The following is a 20,571-nucleotide window of genomic DNA, read 5'->3' as shown; positions in this document are numbered from 1 at the left end:
ATCCTAATTATTATATATTCAAAAATGAAAAATGGTAAACCTTCTAGAAAATAATTTATAAACAATTATCCAAAACTTTATGGTCCATGGTATTTGATCTAGCAATTTAATTTCTATAAAGTTATCCCTGGGAAATAATTACAGATATACACAGATAAAGGCAGTTAATGCAGTCTAATTTATGAAAAAGAAAAATACAGCCAGTATAAAGAGATTAATTATTAAATTTTACTACATACACTCTATGAAATATTATGCAATTATTGTATGTGACATGAAAAGATGCTAACAGTGTATTAATTTACAGAAGTTAAAGAAAAAGGTATCAAATAGAATATAGAGTATCATTCTACTAAATATACACATAGTTTATACACACACAAATTTAAAAGAACATACATCAAAATGTTAATAGTAGACAACTTTTGGACCATAAAATTTGCTGTTCTTTCATAAATACTTAACTGTACTTTCTAACATTTGTAAAATCAGTAAGCATTACCTTTAAAACAAATTTTAAAGACTAAGATTTTTAGCCATTTATTAAATTATATTAACAAAATCCAGCTACAATTATGGAAATAAATTTCCTCAAGGAATTAAGACTATACAACATCCACGTGGACTAGAACAAAAAGGACATGACCTCTCAAGTGAAGTTGACTTGATGTCAGCTCTTGTAACCCGGACAAAATATTCAGCATGATTCCATTTTTCCTTTCACTAAACAGGGTAAGAAACTGCAACTTCAGCATTCAGAGAGGACTAAATGAGACATCACATATAAATTACCATGAACTAGACCAGGTGGCGTTAATGGTAAAGAACCTGCCTGCCAGTGCAGGAGATACAACAGACAGGGGTTTAATCCCTGGGTCGGGAAGATGCCCTGGAGAAGGAAATGGCAACCCACTCCAGTATTCTTGCCTGGGAAATCCCATGGACGGAGGAGTCTGATGGGATCCAGTCTATAGGGTCACAGAGAGCTGGACACAACTGAAGTGACTTAGCACACAGACTGAAGTAATACAATCACAAATAACAGTTTGTTCTTCTTGCTGGAAAAGGGGAGGCAGGGAGGGGAGACAAATTTGTTTTGTCAAAACTTCACAGAATATATTCACTTAAGATACTTGAGCAAATTGGGAGGAGGGGAGGCAAGGGTGCCTTTTTTATGAGTCCCTTATTGTAATACTTTTTATTGTGTTTCATCAAAGTTTCTAATCAGTTCCCTTATTTATAACAGCCCATAATTGTAAGAAACTATCACCTCAATACTTAGGAAAAAAGGAAGTACGTGTTAACCACTTATAATCCATAGCACCCAGATGACAAGTAGCAATTCACAAGCTGTTTTTCACCCAGGTGAGCTCCACACATAAGCAGGTTCAGTGGGTCATAGGAGAGCATGCGATTGGAGGCCTTTGCCACTCACTGCAGAACTGAAGAGGAGGGACAGCGGCCTAGCCCTGCGCTGCAAACAGCAGAGCTGTCTCAACTACAGTGCTTCAGCTTCGCATGTTTTCCACTAAAACCATCTCCTGTTTGTAACTGCTTCCTAATATTGAATAACAACCCCAGACACTATAATTATCTTTCATATTCTAATTCAATGAACAAATATTTACTGAACACTGAGTGCCAACTACCATTACTGCTGGAGTCAATCTTGGATTCTATGTGCTCCTCGTTGTGGCAGAGAAGACACAAATGGAGCAGTGAGAATAAACATCTTAAAAATTCAGGCACAGCCACTAGTCACAGCGGTGACTTCGGGGATCTACCTTGCCCTTTTTCTTTGCTGACCACCTCACTTTGCTCAAAGACATTTCCTTTCAGGTTACTGCAAAGTAAGTGTGGGTGTCTATCTGCAACAAAAGCAACTGAATGCCAACGTGAACAAGAGAGTGGGCTCTGCCCCATAATATCCTCTCCAGAATCCGCTTCCCTATCCCACGTGCTGACAGGCCACTGAAACATAAACTAAGCACCTATTACATCCAAGGAAATATACAAGTGCAAGGGAAAAAAAAAGAAAACGGTCCATGCCTCCAAGGAACACACAGTATAACGGAGCCGCAGACTTCAGATCCCATTCACTGGAGTTTTAAACAAATGGCACCCCCTTGGAGTAGTGCAAAGCAGAGGCCATAAATATACTGGGGGAAATCCACATGTAAACATATTGGCACAGATGGCTAAAAGGCATGACCAAGAGGTAGTACAAATTTGTAGACGAGCATGAACACTGAAGCTAGGAGAGCTGATTTCAAATACCTGGGCAAGTTATTTCACCATACTGTGCCAGAGTCCTCATTTCTAAAATAGAGAAAAAGGACTTCTGCAAGGATTGAGCTAACATGTGTAAAACACCTACAACAGTGCCCAACACCATTAGCATTACCTTCTTATCACTAATGTGTTGATCATTACAGGAGCATCAAGGATCAACACTTAACCAATGAGGGGAAGGGAATCCAATGGGAACGAGTCCCTGAAAGGCTTCCTCATACAGCTGCCTCTTGGCCCCAAAAGTCTTTAAATGTACCAAGTTACAAAGCTCTTGCAAATTATAGACCAGACAAATAAGATCTTGATGACCATCACGTCTGTTGCCCAGAAATCTTCCCTCACTACTTAGTCTCAAATGCATGAGTGGATCTTACAGATCTGGCCTATGTACATGTTTTATAAACATTATTGTACATGCTAGCAATCCAGTAGCAAATCCTCTTACAAAAGCAAATAATTACTTTTTTTCTCTTTTCATCAAAATTTTTAGTAACAAGTTCCAGAAACCCTTAGTCAAAATCTCCTTCACAAGCCTAAGTATCAATCTTTTGCCACCGGTGTATTCCAGTCTAACAACTAAAATATTCCATCAATGTTCCCATTTTGTGGGGGGAAAAAAGACGGCAACTTTTACTACTATCTGCTGTTCATAAAGAAGTCACACGATGAACACATTTCTCCAAGAGAAACACTTCACATCACTGCAGCAAATGGAGTAGGAAGTGCCAGCCCATCTGTATTAACAATCATCAGCCAAAATACCATGCCCCCAAGGCTCGCTGTTGCGCTTAGAGAAGAGGGCCCTGCCTATCAAAGCCATGTGGAATGGAGAATGAAGTTCGGAAAAGCAGTCATTATCGCCAATCATCTCTGTCCTGATGGTTTTAGGAGTGATCACAGAGGCTCTTGATCTGAGGTCAGAGCCCCAACAGGAGCTAACCCTCCATCTATTCCCCTAAAAGCTGAGGGGTCCAGTTCTGTCTGGATAAATGAAAAAAGAAATTTTGTGAACACAAACAGTGTGCGAAAAACTGAATGCTTATTAAAACTAGTTTCAGTCAACAAGAAAGCAGCAGAAAAAACTTCTGACTGGTATCCAGGCAGCCTGAAATTTCCACCTCATTTGCTTATTTTTTGAGACTCAAGACTTGGAGCTTCTGTGGAGTCAGGAGTGGCCCCCAGATTCAAAGGTACAATATGTTTAGTCTGCTGTTGACAATTTCCTGAGAGCATAAACTAATTTTCCTAAATTAGTTGCCAATGTTGCTATTTCTTTCACAACTGATATACTACTTAAAAATAAAGTGCATGGGAAGCCCAGCTCTGAGAAGTCTTCTAGATGTGTATGTAATACCACTGATGTCTTCGGAGGACAGAGAATCAGTGGTATCTAGTAACACGAAGCCTCAGTGTTCTACAGGCCCATATTCCATCTACAGCTTTATGCCAACAAAGTAAAGCTGTCTCTATTGCTTTTTCACCTTCCTGAGCATTTGCTTATCTGACTTAGCAATGAAAGAAGAGTGATTTTCAGAGCTCTGGAATATATGCTTTTGTCTACTGAGAAAGTAAAATTTCTCAGGAGACAGAGTGATCTGGGGAAGTAGAAGGCAAACTCTGAGAAAGCAGCCTTCATCCTTTAAGTAGCATAAGTTGGCATTTGACACCTTACAAAATTACATGAGTTAATAACAAAATCCCCTTAAATATATCCCCTTTAAAAGCCTGAGCTCTCATAAACCAAGTAAATCTTTTCTGAAGGGAACACCGCCGACACTTACCTGATCTCCACACACTGGTCTTGAACTGCGGCCAAGAGCTTCCCATTGCTTTCAGGGCAGAAAGAGAAAGAAATCCCTGTATGAGTATCTGTAGCTCTCATTGTCATAGACGGAACCATTTTAAGAAGTTAAAATCATTTTCAAATTTTTTCACATCTTTAGTTATCCAACTTCTGACCTTATAATTAGATGCATATATAGGTACAAAGGCATACAAAATAATTCAATAGAGTTGCATTAATATATTTAAACAATATTAATCATGTGTGACACAGGGAATTTATATACAATAAAAAACCAAGAGAGCAAGCCATAAGGACCCCAAAATTAATATCCATAATGGAATTTAAATGCTAATCCAGGTAGAGAAACATTAGGTAAATTTTATGCATCCTTACCTTGCAAGTACCAAATGCCAGTTTATCTGCTTATTAACCAAGCGAACCAGTCCATCAGGGAGCAAGAAAGGTGCAGGGCTGAAACCACAACACATTAGCCCATTTAAAAAATCTAATCATGAAAACCACATATAGTAGGTAAATATTATAAAGAGCAGATCTATAGTGAACAAGAGGGATTTTTTTCTGTTAGAATATAAAAACAGAATATTGGCAAACTCAAAACTGAAAGTTACTAATTCGATATCTGAAACGTGACCACGAACATTTCTCTACTACCGAAAAACACCCTGGTTCTGTGGTCAATGATATGTTTTTTCTAAGGAAAAGATATTTGAGGGAGTCAGTAACAGCAGAGTCAGCTTATAAGAAACACTTCCTGCAATGCACACCCAGAAATACAGACTCCAACGCTAACAAAAACAAACTCCAGTACACAGCTAAACTCACAGACAGAAACAGAAATCTCCCAAGAACTACGAATGCAAAGAGAACAAAGTTGGAAATGGGTACAGGACAAAGAGAGGAACAGAACTCAAAATGGAGAGTAAACACCTGCGAGGGGCCACAGGAGGGACAGGAGTGGGGGGTGAGACCCCCGAAGAGACCAGGCCCCTCAAAAGACTGTGCCATCAGGGCAAGGGGAACAAGCCAAACGTCACCAGGGACCCAGGGAGACCTTCAAGAATCTCATCTCTGTGAAGTTCTGATCTGTGGGGGGGATGGGAATGAAACCTCCTAATGAAATAGCAAAACCCCAAGTCTTTACTACATGCAAGACTGGATGGTGATTTCATTTTACTCACATGCTGCAAGGTTCCCAAGCATAAGCTCACAATAGCATCACTAACAAAAGATACAAGGAAACGACCCACCACACGTGAATCAGGAGATTAGACAAATTAGAGGAGTAACACATGAAGAAAATCAAGAAAATAGGTGGGAAAGAAAAAATTCGATGGGGGAAGAGAAACAGGAAAAAAGGGAAAAAAATATGGAAATTAGAAAACACAACATAGGATTAAAAATATTAGTAATTTACATCTGGTATATTTATGTTCATTTTTTAAGACAAAACAATTAATGCCATGAGGTACTTAATATAATTAAAAAGATATGAAACATGCCTGTGATACAATCAACATGAGAATGATAATTTCCTCTAGAGGGGAAGAAGACAGGCAAGGGTGGGGGTGGGGAGGAGTGGACTTGAGCTCTAACGTGTTGCATAAAAATAAAAACAGGGCCATCTGAAGCACATATGGCAGAAGAGCAAGAACTGCTTTAATTCAGAAGTGGATATGATCATAACAGATTATATTACTGTCTACAATTTCCAGTCTGTTTGTAGTATTTCATGATTGAAAGGAAAAAAAAAAAAAACCTTGAAAAGGCCACTCAAAACAAATATTGGCTCCAAGACCTTTTAGGTATAATTATCATAAACTCAAAAGCAAAACAACTACAAGCTTTTTGAAAGAAACATACCACGGAGAAGACTAGATAATCACCTCACGGTGCACTCAAGTCTGTACACTGATCACTGTGGCCAGTGTAAGAGAAGGGACTTCTTGTGAGAAAGACACCTCCTGACGCCTGATCGTAAGGTGTTTCCACGCAGGACGAGGCCTGCGTCAGAGGCAGCTCTTGCAAATCCTCCTTCTCAGTAAATAACAGAAGAACTTACTGTTCAGGAGCACCCTAAACAGACATCGTTTCTGCCATCCCTAACCAAGGGCGCCCAGCACTGGCAAGCGTAGCCGGTGAGCCCAGGAGAAACAGCCTACCTCCTACACTCCCCTCCCCATGACCACCCTCCCTCTCACTCACTTCTCTCCCGCATTCCACATCCCCCAAAATAAGAGAAAAGTCAGTAAGAAATTCAATGCCTGCATACACACATACACACACAGTAAAAGCAGAAAAGCACTGGAGGTAACCCTAGGGAAGAGCCAAAGGTTTGTTTTATAGAACTAGAACCCTGTTATCTCTAGAGCTCTTAAGATTAGCTGTCCGAGGAAAAAGCAATCTGTGGGAAATAATTCTATAAATCAATTCCTACACGTGCATCTAAAAGCAAAAATATATCTTTGGTCCGATTAATCATCTCCTTGTTTCGAAAATTAGCACCAGGCAGGCCTAAAAACATACTTAACACTCAAAAGAACTAAGAAGTTTCCAAGAACTGAAACCTAAGAGGACATTCTCTGACCACAGCAACTGAACACTGACTACAAGAGTTGATACAACAGCAAGAACAAAAAGGTTTTTAAAAAGATAATGCAAGAATAGGTTCATCTGTTCTTGAATATGTACATTCAAGGCAAGGCTGAGAAAACATTCAGAGAATGCAGAAATGGTCATGAGATACTCTCAATAACAACTAAAGGATCGAAAATTAGCCTACCGAAAGATCTTGTCAGGGTATACCAAATGTTTGACAGGTCTGTTTTATAAACTGGGTTCACCTGAATGTCAGCATTCACATCACAATCTGGGATTCAATTCTGGAAACTTCAATAATAAACAGGAATAATATTGTTTGTATTTGCTGTTCATACCATTTCTCTGAAGCGCTGACAACTCACCTGTACCAGATATATTGGCTTAAAAATAATAAACGATCTGTAATAAAAAGAAACAGCAAAGCCAAATATGAATGAGCTATTCTTTGGGAATCATTTTCTATTTTAGATTTACTGACAATAAGTCTAAAATACACTGTAGAGTGAGTCATTACAAAACAAAACATGGAGAATACAACTCTTGACAAGAATAAATATAATGTAATATACACAATAACTCTCACAAGATCATATATTTGTTTATATGTCTCAAGTCTGTATTATTCAAAACTTTGTATAACAAGTAAAAGTAGTTTGAGATGCAAAATTTCGCTTAAGAGGCTTTAATGAAACCATAGAGTATAAGTCATAGTGATCACCCAAACCAAAGTATTTGGAAAAAGACTATGACCATTTCACACTTTACAGCAAAGACTTAAAAATAATAATAATGCCTAAAATGGGGAAGTCCATGGGAAACAAAATCTTCAACACACTATTGACAAGCAATGTTTTATATGATTCCATTTAAAATGTACACATATGTGTGAACCTGCGTACATGGTTATGCATGTGACAACAGCAAAAGGTCTGAAGGATAAGAGATTATCTCCGGGGTGGTAAAATGAGGAATTATTTATTCCAATTTGTGGTCTTCTATATTCCTAAACTTAGCACATTACTTTTATATGTTTCCTAAATTTTCAAAATTTCACATTTGATAATGAAAACTGAATATGCTAGTGTGTCTTGTAACAGAAGATAAAATTATTATTATATTTTCAAATAGGTATATTAATACATATATATGGAATCTAGAAATATTGTATTGATGGACCTATGTGCAGGGCAGCAACAGAGACACAGAGAACAGAACTGTGGACACAGTGGGTAAGAAGAGAATGGGATGAACGCAGAGAGTACCGTGGAAGCACATACACTACCATATGCAAAACAGCCAGTAGGAATTTGACGTATGGCTCAGGGAGCTCAAACTGGTGCTCTGTGACAACCTAGAGGGGAGGGATGGGGTGACCAGTGGGAGTGAAGTTCAAGAGGCAGGGGACATGTGTATACCTACGGCTGATACCTGTTGATGGATGGCAGACACCAACGCAATACCATAATGCAATAATCCTTTAATTAAAAATAGACTGTAAAAAATGTGTCTGTATAAACATATGAATACATCCATGTGTGTATATGTATATATACACACGTGTACTTACATAGATGTATATAGTTAAAACACACGCATTTTTTTATAAAACAGGTAACATTTATGCTATTAATACTCATTTTAATCAGGCAAATTAAAAGTAATTAGTTTAGCAACTGAGTTTACATTAAAACTCAAAAGGACACATTTTCAAATACCTAAACTTCTTAAAAGAACACAGTTACAGAATAGGAAAAAATAAGGAAAAAATTATCTGCTAACTATATCATAAATAGTTAAGCTAACTATATCATAAATAAATAAGCTATGGTGGTGGTTTAGTCACTAAGTCATGTCCGACTCTTGTGACTCCATGGAATGTAACCCGGCAGGCCCCTCTGTCCACGGGATTTCCCAGGCAAGAACACTGGAGTGGGTTGCCATTTCCTTCTCCAGGGGATCCTCCCAACCCAGGAATCGAACCTGGATCTCCAGCATTGCATGCAGACTCCTGTGCCGCAGGCAGACTCTACCAACTGAGCTATAAGGGAAGCCAAAATAAGCTATACTCACCCCTAATTGCTTTTGTGATGATAAAGGATGCACCATGTTTCCGGTTGCCTCTAGGCTGCAAATGAAAAAAAAAATTTGAGAATTTTCTACTGATACTTATACAGTAAGTTATATTTCTTTACTAATACTCAGTACTGGGCACAAGTTACCAGTATCTTTAAAATTACTTATAGATAGAAACAAAACAAGAAGCAGTACTAGCAAAGTGAGCATAGCAGAGATATAGGCATTTGTCTGGATGAATTCTGCAAGACAGGACAGGGACTGAAGCTGGAAAATGTTTCTAAATCAAAACACCAGTGTAAAGAGAGAAAAAGTCAAGGTCTAAGACCACACTGGTTGCCAGCTGGCACAGTCTATTTTGGTGGGCTACAGAGGCCTAAAAGGGGTTTTGCTTGTAGAAAAAGTGATCATGTGGATCAATAAACTCACACCCCAAAGCAAATTTATTGAATATTAGCTGCATATTCATAGAGAAAATACTACAAACAGCCACACTGATCTATAACTGCTATATTAAATAGTTCCTTAAGTACAGACCAAACATAGGTTAAACAATACCAGGCACTATAACCTGTAAGATGTCCTAATGGTCACAAAGTGCAGACAGATATGGCTTAAAAGCCATAAAAAGTTATTTCATTCAACAAACATGAATCGATCATTTACTTTGCGAATACAAAATTTGGTTTGGGGAAGGAATATAAAAATGAGTCAAATGTAGCTGCCTTTCAAGAGCTTGTAGTTCAGTTGAAATCAATAGAACCAAACAAAAGAGTGTTATGAGGTTTCAATATGAGTTGATGCAGTGCATATCTCTTTAACCAATTTATAATGTTAAGCATTTCTATAACATTATTGTAATTAACCAGTGAGTGCTAAGGTGTGGAAACTCTCCTATTCAATCAACGGCAGCAGCAACTTTCCAGCTGCATAAGATACAAAATACCAATTGGTCAACACAAACAGAAACTATGTAAATACTTTTTAAAAATTACGCATGAGGATCTCTGCCAGCCTACAAAATATTCCAAAAAGAAGAAACTGCAGTAGGAAGGAGGTTAAAGAAAAGCTTGTAAACTTTACAGGAAAAGCAATACTTTCTCCAGTAAAGAAACTTAGCAGCCAAAAAAAAACAGAGAGAGAAACTCAGAAAAGAGATTGTAAATAAGAATTCATATGGGCTCGAGCCCATGATGGGAAACTCCTTTCCCATCTTGCTGCATATCCTGAGCTTAAAACAGCAACTGGCACACGTTAGGCACTCAATAAATATGTTTAATAAATGCAGATTCCTGGTTCTTATCTCCACCCTGTGCCTGGGAGGTCCTGTCTATCAAACTAATGACCCCAAGGTCCATATTACCAACACCTACGACCCTTCTAACACAGAACCCAACCCCGGGTCCTCATAATCTTCACTCCTCAGGGCATTTTGCTCACATCGCCATTAAAATGCATATATACAGCAGGTGATGAAAAAGTTTACTACACTGTCTTCCCTCTAAGACCGCAAGTACCACCGAAGTTATTCACTTCGGAAGCGCAGCGCCTGACAGTATCTGGGACACGGACACATACACACATATACTCATTAATTACTGAAATAACACAAGAACTGGCACAACTTGGGCCCAAATAGGAGCAAAGGTTTATGCCGCGCTCCCACGACAGCCCAACAGATGTTGAAATGACTGCAGGGTCCTGGAAAATACTCCCACAGCAGGTGAGGAGCAGCCCTGCCCAGCCCTGCCCGGGCCGGCCTGGGGAAGGGACCACCGAGGGTCTAGGTGAGGGAAGGACCCCCGAGTCCAACGCTGTGTCTCCCGTCCAAGTAGGGACGGTGAAACAGAGCGGGGTTGTAAAGCGTGCCTCAGAGCCCTAGGTTTCGCCCCCCGCCCCACCCCGAGAACCGAATTAGGAGTCCAGGAGGCATGCCAGAAAACCCCACCTAGGGGACCCGGACCCCCGTTAGCCCGCGGTGCCGTTGCCAGGACGACCGCACAAGCGGTGGAGCCCAGCTCCATCACCCTACGTGGCTCCGGCTACGTGGCTCTGCCGGGGCAGCGCCGGCACCAAGCTGGCCGCAGCCCCGGAGGGGCCTCGCTCACCTGTACTTCCGTCTCCGGGGGCCACTCGGTGTTGACCAACAAGTCATAGAGTATCGTCTCCTCCTCGCCCTCCGCAGCGCATGAACTCACGGTCGGCGGTGGCTCGGAGGACGCCATATTTGGCCCCACCAAGCGCTGGGGCAGGGCCACTACGGCAAGCCGCGGCGGACAAGCTTCCGCGGCCGCGCCGCCTCTGATTCCCGGGGAAAGGGGTGGAGTTAACCCGGGGTCAAAAGGAAATGCTGAGTTGAAACCCTTCTTTGAGTAGGTGGGACAACCTCTTGCTTGTCTTGCGGTACAACTTATATTCTGGTCTTGGTGCGCTCCCTGCTTATTAAATACATGAGATCAGCCACGTCCCAACCTCTCTTACCCCTTAAGCTTCTATAAAACGAAATTGATAGAACTATCTCGCTGAGATCGTTTCCAAGGCAAACCATTCATCATCACAGGAATCCAAGTCTATGCTGCAACCTCTAACGTGGAAAAATCTGAAGTTGAAAGGTTCTATGAAGACCTACAAAGACCTTCTGAGGACTAACCCCCTGCGTTCTGCCATTTATGTATTCGTTGCCTAACTGATACAAAAAGAGCAAACAGTGTTTTTTTAAAATAACACTGGAAAGTTATTCTATGAAACAGATTAAACAAATGAGAGGTATCACCGGAATTCCCTGGTGGTCCAATGGCTAGGACTCAGGCTTTCACTGCTGTGGGTGCCCGGGGTTCAATCCCTGGTGGCAGAACTAGGTTCCCGCAAGCTGTACAGTGTGGCCAAAAAAAATTTTTTTTTAATTTTTTTTAAGAAAGAAGAATGATGCTATCGAAGTTCAGAAAAAGCCAGAGGGTCTAGAAGGGCTTTCTGGACAAAATGGAGTCTTTAACAGATAAAACTGGAATCAAGAGCAGAGGGTTTGGGGAGAGCATTTCAAGTAGGGGGAAATGGGATAAGGACAGAGGCAGAAATATCTAGTTGAAAGAGCAAGCAGCTGAGTAGAAACCAAGTCAAGAAAGGGTGTAGGGGCAATAAAGTTGAAATAATATGTTGAGGACCCACTTGCGGGTCTAAGCTTATTTGTTCATTCATGTATTCATTCCTTCATTCAACAAGTGCCTCTCTGAGAAAAGTCCTGTACTGTAAGCAGAGATTTGCAACCTGTATAAGTGTATAGTGTCCAGGTGTCTTGCTGTATCTCACTGTTCGCTGAGCCCAGAGTGTGCAGAGCATGAGCAGGGAAGCCGGAAGAAGATGCAAAGAGCCATAGTGAGGGAGAAAACAGACACAACAGGCTCCATCTTGAAAGCAGGACTCCATCTTGGGCCAGACTGTGGACTTTGAACTATATGCCCAGTATCTATGGAAATGACAGACCAACTGAAAAACAAGGCCCCTAGAAGGAAGAGCCCCAGAGCTCATACCTAGACTCTCTGTCACCTGAAAGAATACCCTAATTATCTGCGTAACTGAATAGAATCATATTCTATTATGCTTATTGGGGTATGACCACAAACCTATTGATATTGTCCACTGTTAACTACCTAGGCTTAAGGCATATGAATCACGGGTTAACTTTGATTGTATCTTTCTTTTTCCTTTGTTCAGACTAGTTTCAGGAAATTTGGGGAAGTGGGTTTGGGCACGTACACTTAGGGTATATACCGCTGCTCCTGCTGCTAAGTCGCTTCAGTCGTGTCCTACTCTGTGTGACCCCTTAGATGGCAGCCCACCAGGCTCCCCTGTCCCTGGGATTCTCCAGGCAAGAACACTGGAGTGGGTTGCCATTTCCTTCTCCAATGCATGAAAGTGAAAAATGAAAGTGAAGTCGCTCAGTCGTGTCCGACTCTTAGTGACCCCATGGACTGCAGCCTACCAGGCTCCTCCGTCCATGGATTTTCCAGGCAAGAGTATTGGAGTGGGTTGCCATTGCCTTCTCCCTAGGGTATACAAGGTTTTCACAAAAACTGGTCGGGGTCCTCGGCTAAGAGGAGACGCTGTCTTGGGCCCACCAGTGTGATAAACTGCACTCCACCATCTGCATTGTCCTCTGAGTGAGTTTCTTTCCTGGAACGCGTGGCTACAACAACAAGGACTGAAGACATTCTTTATTCGCAGCAGCAAGGCAGACAAGCTTTACTCTAACGGCTGACGCAGCAGCAACGATGACGGGGCAACTCAGTGCGACTCACCTCTACTTGACTCTCTCCTACAAGAACTTTTTCAGGTGGTGCTTGTATAGGCCCACCAGGATGCGCATGCGCGGTATCACAAATGATCCCAGCTGTAGGGCATGAGTGGAGTGGGCGAGTCCGACGACCGCCACCTGGCCAATTGCTCTCTCCCTATGCCAGGGAATTAGTGCTGTATCACATCCAAAACAAATATAAATATTGAAGATTTGTTGCAGAAATTATATTGCCTAATATGCATCAAGATGCATTAGGCAGAGATGCAATTAGAAGCCCAGCTGGGAAGTCTAGGGCTCCTTTTCTTCCAAAGCTAGATGACCTCAAAGTAAGTCCTGTATCACCTGCCTGCTCTCGCTTCCTCTCTCATCTCATCTCCTGCTCCCCCACTACCTTCTGAGTCCACCAGATGTACATCGTCTTTAAAGACCTGGAAAGAGCTGTTCCCTTTTCCTGGAAGGCTTTCTGCAAGATATTTCACTCTCCCTCATCCCAAAGTTTCTGCTCAAATGTTTTCTCTCTGAAGCCTACCCTCACTGCTCATTTTAAATTTGTAACCACCTTTCCTGAACTCCAGTACTCGAGATCTCCCTTATCCATTCTACACTTATTTTCTATATAATTTATATTTTAGTACATTTGTTTATTCTCTGCCCCCTTTCGCTAAAATGTAGGCTCTGCCAAAACACGGTGCTCTACTGTATACCTATAGATGCTAAAATGGAAGAAAGTCAGCCTTCCCCTTGTGTAAGGGAAAACTCAGGGTTTTTGCTACAATGTGTTTCTCATCACAGGTGTCTCCACTTCTTACACAAAGCTCTTTGTTTCTGACACTTCCATCACCAAAGGTGTGGAGGCTCACAAAACTTGGGGAAAGTTACTTACATTTCCTGTTCAAGGTTATGACAAAAGATACAGGTGAACAGCCTGATGAAGAGATACATAGGGTGAGGTCTGGGAGGGTCCTCAACACCAGAGCTTCTGTCCATGGAGCTGGGGTGTGTCAGTCTCCCAGTGGGGATGACTTCACCAGTCGGGCGCTCTCAGAAGCCTCTCCTGTTGGGATTTTTATGGAAACTTCCTCACATATGTGTGATCATTAATCCCACTTCCAGCCCCTCTCCCCTCTCTGAAGGATGGCAAGGAGCAGACACTAAAAATTAAAAGCTTCTAATCATGACTTGAAGAATTTTTTGAAGAATTTTCCACAGTTGTGATCCACACAGTCAAAGGCTTTGGCATAGTCAATAAAGTAGAAGTAAATGTTTTTCTGGAACTCTCTTGCTTTTTCTTCAAGAGATGAGAATACCAGACCGCTTGACCTGCCTCCTGAGAAATCTGTATGCAGGTCAAGAAGCAACATTTAGAACTGGACATAGAACAACAGACTGGTTCCAAATAGGAAAAGGAGTACATCAAGGCTGTATATTGTCACCCTGCTTATTTAACTTATATGCAGAGTACATCATGAGAAATGCTGGGCTGGAGGAAGCACAAGCTGGAATCAAGATTGCAGGGAGAAATATCAATAACCTCAGATACGTAGATGCCACCACACTTAGGGCAGAAAGCAAAGAACTAAAGAGCCTCTTGATAAGAGTGAAAGAAGGGAGTAAAAACGTTGGCTTAAAAGTCAACATTCAGAAAACTAAGATCAAGGCATCTGGTCCCATCACTTCATGGCAAATAGATGGGGAGACAGAGGGACTATATTCTTGGGCTCCAAAAATCACTGCATATGGCGACTACAGCCACGAAATTAAAAGATGCTTGCTGCTTGAAGAAAAGTTATGACCAACCTAGACAGCATATTAAAAAGCAGAGACATTACTTTGCCAACAAAGGTCTGGCTAGTCAAAGCTATGGTTTTTCCAGTTGTCATGTATGTATCTGAGAGTTGAACTATAAAGAAAGCTGAACTCTGAAGAATTGATGCTTTTGAACTGTGGTGTTGGAGAAGACTCTTGAGAGTTCCTTGGACAGCAAGGAGAGTCAACCAGTCCATCCTAAAGGAAATCGGTCCTGAATATTCATTGGAAGGACAATAACTGAAGCTGAGATTCCAATACTTTGTCCACCTGATGCAAAGAACTGACTTATTGGGAAAGATTGAAGGTGGGAGGAGAAGGGGATGACAGAGAATGAGATGGTTGGATGGCATCACCGACTCAGCGGACATGAGTTTGAGTAAGCTCCAGGAGTTGGTCATGGACAGGGAGGCCTGGCATGCTGCAGTCCATGGGGTTGCAAAAAGTCGGACACAACTGAGCAACTGAACCAAACTGAACTGAATCATGACTTCATCTTTCTGGTGACCAGCTGCCATCCAGGAGCCTGCTCATAGTCAACTCATTAGAACAAAAGATGCTCCTTGTACTTCTCAGTTAAGAATTTATAAGGGTTTTAGGAATCCTCTGTGAGGGTTGTAGTCAAAGACAATATTAGAATAAGAGATGCCTCTAGTATCCTTATTACTTAATAAATTACAGGGGCTTTAGGAGCTCTGAACCAGGAACCAAGGGCAGAGACCATCCTTTTATCTCACAGATGCTGTACATATATATATGTGTGTGTGTACATATCCTTGCCAAATCCCCAGAGTGGATAACAGTGCCTGGCACAGAGCAGAGGACAACACATATTATTTGTTGAAGAAATGAGAAACTTCCCCCCAAAATCCTCTCCTCCCATGGTACTTTTCTTCTCAGCAGCCGTGTCTTTTATCAGATCGCCAACTGTAAATGTCAGACATCTCTCCTCGTCCACTCAGACTGGTGAGTTGCAGAGCCTCAGCGAGCACGTCTCACCTCGCTTTCTGCGGAAGGTGAAGGGGTGGAAACGCAATCCACAGGGAGGGAACACAGTGCGAGGGGGTGGACCCAGAACATCCGGGACCTCGGTACCACCGTCTCCCACTTCCGCACACCTGCGTCTCCTTGGCTCCTTACCCCTCCTCCCTATCTCATCCTTTATCGGGTGGAAAATAAGATTGCATTCTACTTCATTCATTTTCTTCACTACCTTCACGTGATCAGTACAACCACAGCCCGGAGGCAACCAAGCTGGCAAAGGATGCTCCTTCTTAGGTGATATTCAAAGGAGAGAGTCACAAATACATCACCAAGAATTTTTTTTCTTCTATCATCATCACACTGTGTTTGTTGCTTTATCCATCCTCACTGTTACCCATTTATCATAGTTTGTACACCGGAACAGGAAACAAATCCATAGCTGGCTGACCTCTGGGGGCTTATATTTTGAAGAAACAAAAGCACAAGCAGAAACAGGATTATTTGGAAAGTGACTAGACATTCAACTTGGAGCAGTGCTGGGAAGGAAAATTCTACTAATAGAGGTGCTGGGAGCAGAAAGTTATAAAGTCTTTGTCACCACAATTTAAAATCCAAAATATTCCAGGGTAGGGAAGAATGTGAGGTGACCAGAGAAAGGAAGAAGGTGGTAGAAACATGTAGGTCCTGAGATCTCCAGACAGAAACCATCAGGCCCTGAGGTTGGAAAGAAAAGGCAGAGAAGTCAAATCCCAAATCAAAGTTCAGCTGAGTCAAAGGAGTAAGATGATTTAAGATGGTTTGGGTGGCTGAAGCCAAATGAGTGATTGGTCTTATTTACAGTGACTATTTGGGGCTTCTCAGGTAGCACTAGTGGTAAAGAACCCACCTGCCAATACCAGAGACACAAGAGACAAGGGTTCAGTCCCTGGGTCAGGAAGATCCCCTGGAGGAGGGCATGGCAAGCCAGTCCAGTGTTCTTGCCTGGAGAATCCCATGGACAGAGAAGCCTGGTGGGCCGCAGAGAGTCAGACAGGACTGAAGCAACTTAGCACACACAACAACTAATTAGTTTCCAAACTGAGATACTTGAAACAATGAAAAGGAATGATTTTAATAACTGTGCTGTGAAAACAGGCATGAAACAGGACTATCCTCAACAAACCGAGATGATGGAACAGAGTGGATGGTCAGACTGATCATCAACAGGAGGGTGGCTGATTAAATAAAGAAACCTGGGCAGTTCGTAAGGACAGCGAGACTTGGTTGTGACTCTCTTCTCCCCCCCTCCCTTGCGCCCTTGGTGACAGCTGTCATTGTGTCTGCCCAGCAGAACGGCTTCACTGCCTCTTCCTCATTCAGCCAAATAATTCTCATGGGGCTGCCAGTCCCCAAACTCTGCCTCTTTAATCCAAGTCTGCTCACTCAAAAGAGCCCCAATCCTCTGACTGCAAGAATTGGGCAGAGAATTCTTCCCTTCCTTTTTTTTTTTTTTTTTTTTTAAGAGATTTAAGTGGAGGAAAAAAGCACCTTTCCTTTTTGAATCACAAAGTTCAAAGAACAGACTGGGCAGCCATCATATTCACAATGGGGGCTGGAGAAGCCTATCTGCAAGGTTCATGAGAGAATGAAACCAACACATTGAGGCAAAACAGAGGAGAGAGGAAGACTTCTTGATATTGCACACATGCTCTATCACAGGCAAGAATACTGGAGAGGGTTGCCATTTCCTTCTCCAGGGGATCCTTCCGACCCAGGGGTTGAACCCAAGTCTCCAGCATCTTCTGCATTGGCAGGTGGGTTCATTATCACCGAGCCACATGGGCAGCCCCTCACTTGATATTAACATAGCTAAAATAAGTGACACCTATGTGCTTCCATCTTCCCAGTTAAGCTAGTGGAGTCACCTTAAGCTAATTTGAGTTGAACTCCAAATGCCTTGAAATGACTCCTCTCTTGATATTTTTAGCAGTGGATTTTGCAGATTTCCTTAATTTAGAATCTGCAATGTATAGATCTCTGCAACGTTGCTTCCAAGTTGAGTTATTAATTAGTAATACATTGATAGTATTATCAATGAATACATTGATAGTATTCATGGCTTACAGAGAACTTTCATCCTCACAACCACTGCTGATGTGGATAAACAGAAATTCTGGGGAGAGAATCAGATCCCATTTCATCTGAGATGAAAACTCAGAGAACTTCAAGGTCACAACAGAGCCAAAATTCAAACACAGTTGTTCACGTCTTGGTTTGCATTCCTTTCTTCACACCACAAAACATCACAGGAAGCATTTAGGTGGTAGAAAGTGGATATGAGCTCTCCTAGATGACAAGGAGTACCAACATGTGGGACAGGAGTATTATCAGCCTGTTCTGTCAGGGGTGAGGTGTTAAAATGTCTTGTGTTTTTGTTTTTGTTTTTTAAGTGAAGTGTTAGTCATTCATTTGTATTGGACTCTGCAACCCATGGACTACATAGCCCTCCAGGCTCCTCTGTCCATGGCATTCTCCAGGCAAGAATACTGGAGTGGGTTACCATGCCCTCTTCCAGGGGATCTTCCCAACCCAGGGATCAAACCCAGGTCTCCCGCATTGCACACAGATTCTTTACCATCTGAGCCACAAGGAAGGTGTTAACTGTATCATACAGAAGAGTTTGGTTGCCATGTATTTCCATGGCCATCTAACAACTTAATTTAACAGCTGAAATTTCCAGCTGGTTTAAAGATATTTTGGCCCATAAAAAAGTCATTCTAAAAGGAAAAATCATGTTTTCCAAATAGCCAACACAAATGGTAATTCTGTGAACTACCTAAGGAGATAACAGTGAAAAAAAATTGAGACAATTCCAAAATAGGCATAATAATAATAATGGTGTATACCTTGTGTGTATTTACTCTGCTCCAAGCATTGAGACAGGTACTTTGTTAAACCTTATCGCTCTTCCTCTTTACAGCACAGAAAGGAAAGGGTTACTATCCGTATGAATGAACAAACTCAGGCTCTGAATCATTGTCACCAAAACAAGCTTACACACAGATAGTAGTGGAGCCAGAACTGAAACACAGTTCTTGTCTAATGTTCAAATTATGAATGGAGAAGGTATTGGGATTTGTCCATTTTAAAAACAAATAACATGTTTTTGTAAGGTTCTGATGAGAAGGGAAAAAAATGACCAAATTTTCCCCACTTCTTCCCATCCTCACAGTGTATCGAGTACACCTCAACTGAACTAAAATATTCTCCTCTTCTTTCTTGATGGCCGTAGACATTTCTATCTTAGAATTAGACAAAAATTACTTAGCAACCTCTCACATGAAGGAATCATTTTTCTCCTCTTAATTCTTCCAGGTAAAGCTATCATTAACTGATAGGTTCATTTTGTAGGAGATCAGCAAGTTAATTCGCATCAGCTAAAAAGCCTATGAAGCCAGAAGTCATTAATGATCTTCATTTAACCCTTTACACTTCTGCCTATTAGAGACCTCAGAGGTTAGTTCACCAGATGAAACTGCTTCCATTTAACTTTGAAATTGCACAGTAAAATTGAATTTGGACGTTTAAATGCCACCTCTTATAGATGTCATACATCCGTACTTGATTGCACAGTAAACTCTTTATGTATTGAATGGTAGCTTTTTATGAAGAGAGTAAATTATAATCATAATGATAAAATACTATGCAGAGCAAACTGAGACATTCTATTTCCTCCAGAAAGCCTGAAGAATCTCAGCCCATCCTTCTATAAATATTCTAAGATTGCCATAATGGCTCTTGGCAGGCAAATAGACGTCATGAAGTTCAAGTATGGTATTAGCTAAGAAGAAATCGCCAGCCCCTCGCTTAAAGCTCATTTACTCTAATTCACTGCACAATTCACACAGGCCCTTCCCCCAGTTTTCCTCACTCACAAATCATAGGGAACAAGCTGGGGAATAAGCCTTACCAGAGGCACATGCAGTGAGACATGCAAAAATGAGCAGTCAGCAAGAGATGAGCAAAAATTTGATTAAAAAAATACATTGGTAAATTAATCAACTATTGACATATTACTAAGACTAGCTCTTTTGTTTTATTTGGCTTAAAAACAAAGGTAAATGATCTGTAATATGCTTGGAAGCATCAGAAAGTAAGATGAATTGATGGATAGACTGGATGAATAAATGGAAAGATATGTCATGAAACAAGCAAGGAATATTGATGATAGGATCTTGGTGTTGGTTACATGAGTGCTCACTGTAAAATTCTTTCAACTTGACTCTATGTGAAAACTTTCATAATAAAATTTTGGGGAAAAATGTAAATCTACAATTTTTGATGGCACAATCAAGGGATATGGGAGAGAGAGTCCAAGTATGCTAGTCATTTTGTTAACTGATTATTTCTTATTTATATTTCAATTCCTACTTTTAGAAATACATCAAGCATAATTCAAATTCTCTACCTGATACCTGGTATTTCTAATACCTGAAGTCTTTAAAGATGTTTTCTTCCTGCTGAGTCTTGTTCATGGTGGCTTGTTTCTTTATGTAGTGTGTGTGTGTGTGTGTGTGTGTGTGTGTAAGTGTGATTGTTCACTCATGTGCTTTGGAATATAACCTGTGAGCATTTTTTGAGGCCTTGCTTAGAGGGTACCTTCCTTCTGGGAAGACTTGCCTTTACTTTTACAAGGCACCTGTGAGACTTGGGTCCAGTTTAAGAATCTCTGTTTCAG

The 20,571-nt window shown here is 41.2% G+C and overlaps 1 protein-coding gene across 1 annotated transcript in view; it reads right to left on the bottom strand.

The window, feature by feature from the left end:
• Positions 1–11,047, bottom strand: part of NBAS (NBAS subunit of NRZ tethering complex) — a 312,019-nt gene extending 300,972 nt beyond the window's left edge. Inside the window, exons 1-5 of the mRNA XM_070451500.1 lie at positions 10,879–11,047; positions 8,768–8,822; positions 7,060–7,096; positions 4,472–4,549; positions 4,074–4,121 (exon numbers count right to left, since the gene is read on the bottom strand). Of these exons, the coding sequence (XP_070307601.1) occupies positions 4,074–4,121; positions 4,472–4,549; positions 7,060–7,096; positions 8,768–8,822; positions 10,879–10,995 (335 nt within the window). The 5' untranslated portion in view covers positions 10,996–11,047. The remainder of the gene's footprint in view (positions 1–4,073; positions 4,122–4,471; positions 4,550–7,059; positions 7,097–8,767; positions 8,823–10,878) is intronic.
• Positions 11,048–20,571: the final 9,524 nt, after the last annotated feature.

Source organism: Odocoileus virginianus, chromosome 2 (assembly GCF_023699985.2).
Source record: "Odocoileus virginianus isolate 20LAN1187 ecotype Illinois chromosome 2, Ovbor_1.2, whole genome shotgun sequence".
Lineage (NCBI taxonomy): Eukaryota > Metazoa > Chordata > Mammalia > Artiodactyla > Cervidae > Odocoileus > Odocoileus virginianus.
Note: the sequence above shows the minus strand (reverse complement) of the source record. Positions and strands in the feature narration are given on the sequence as shown.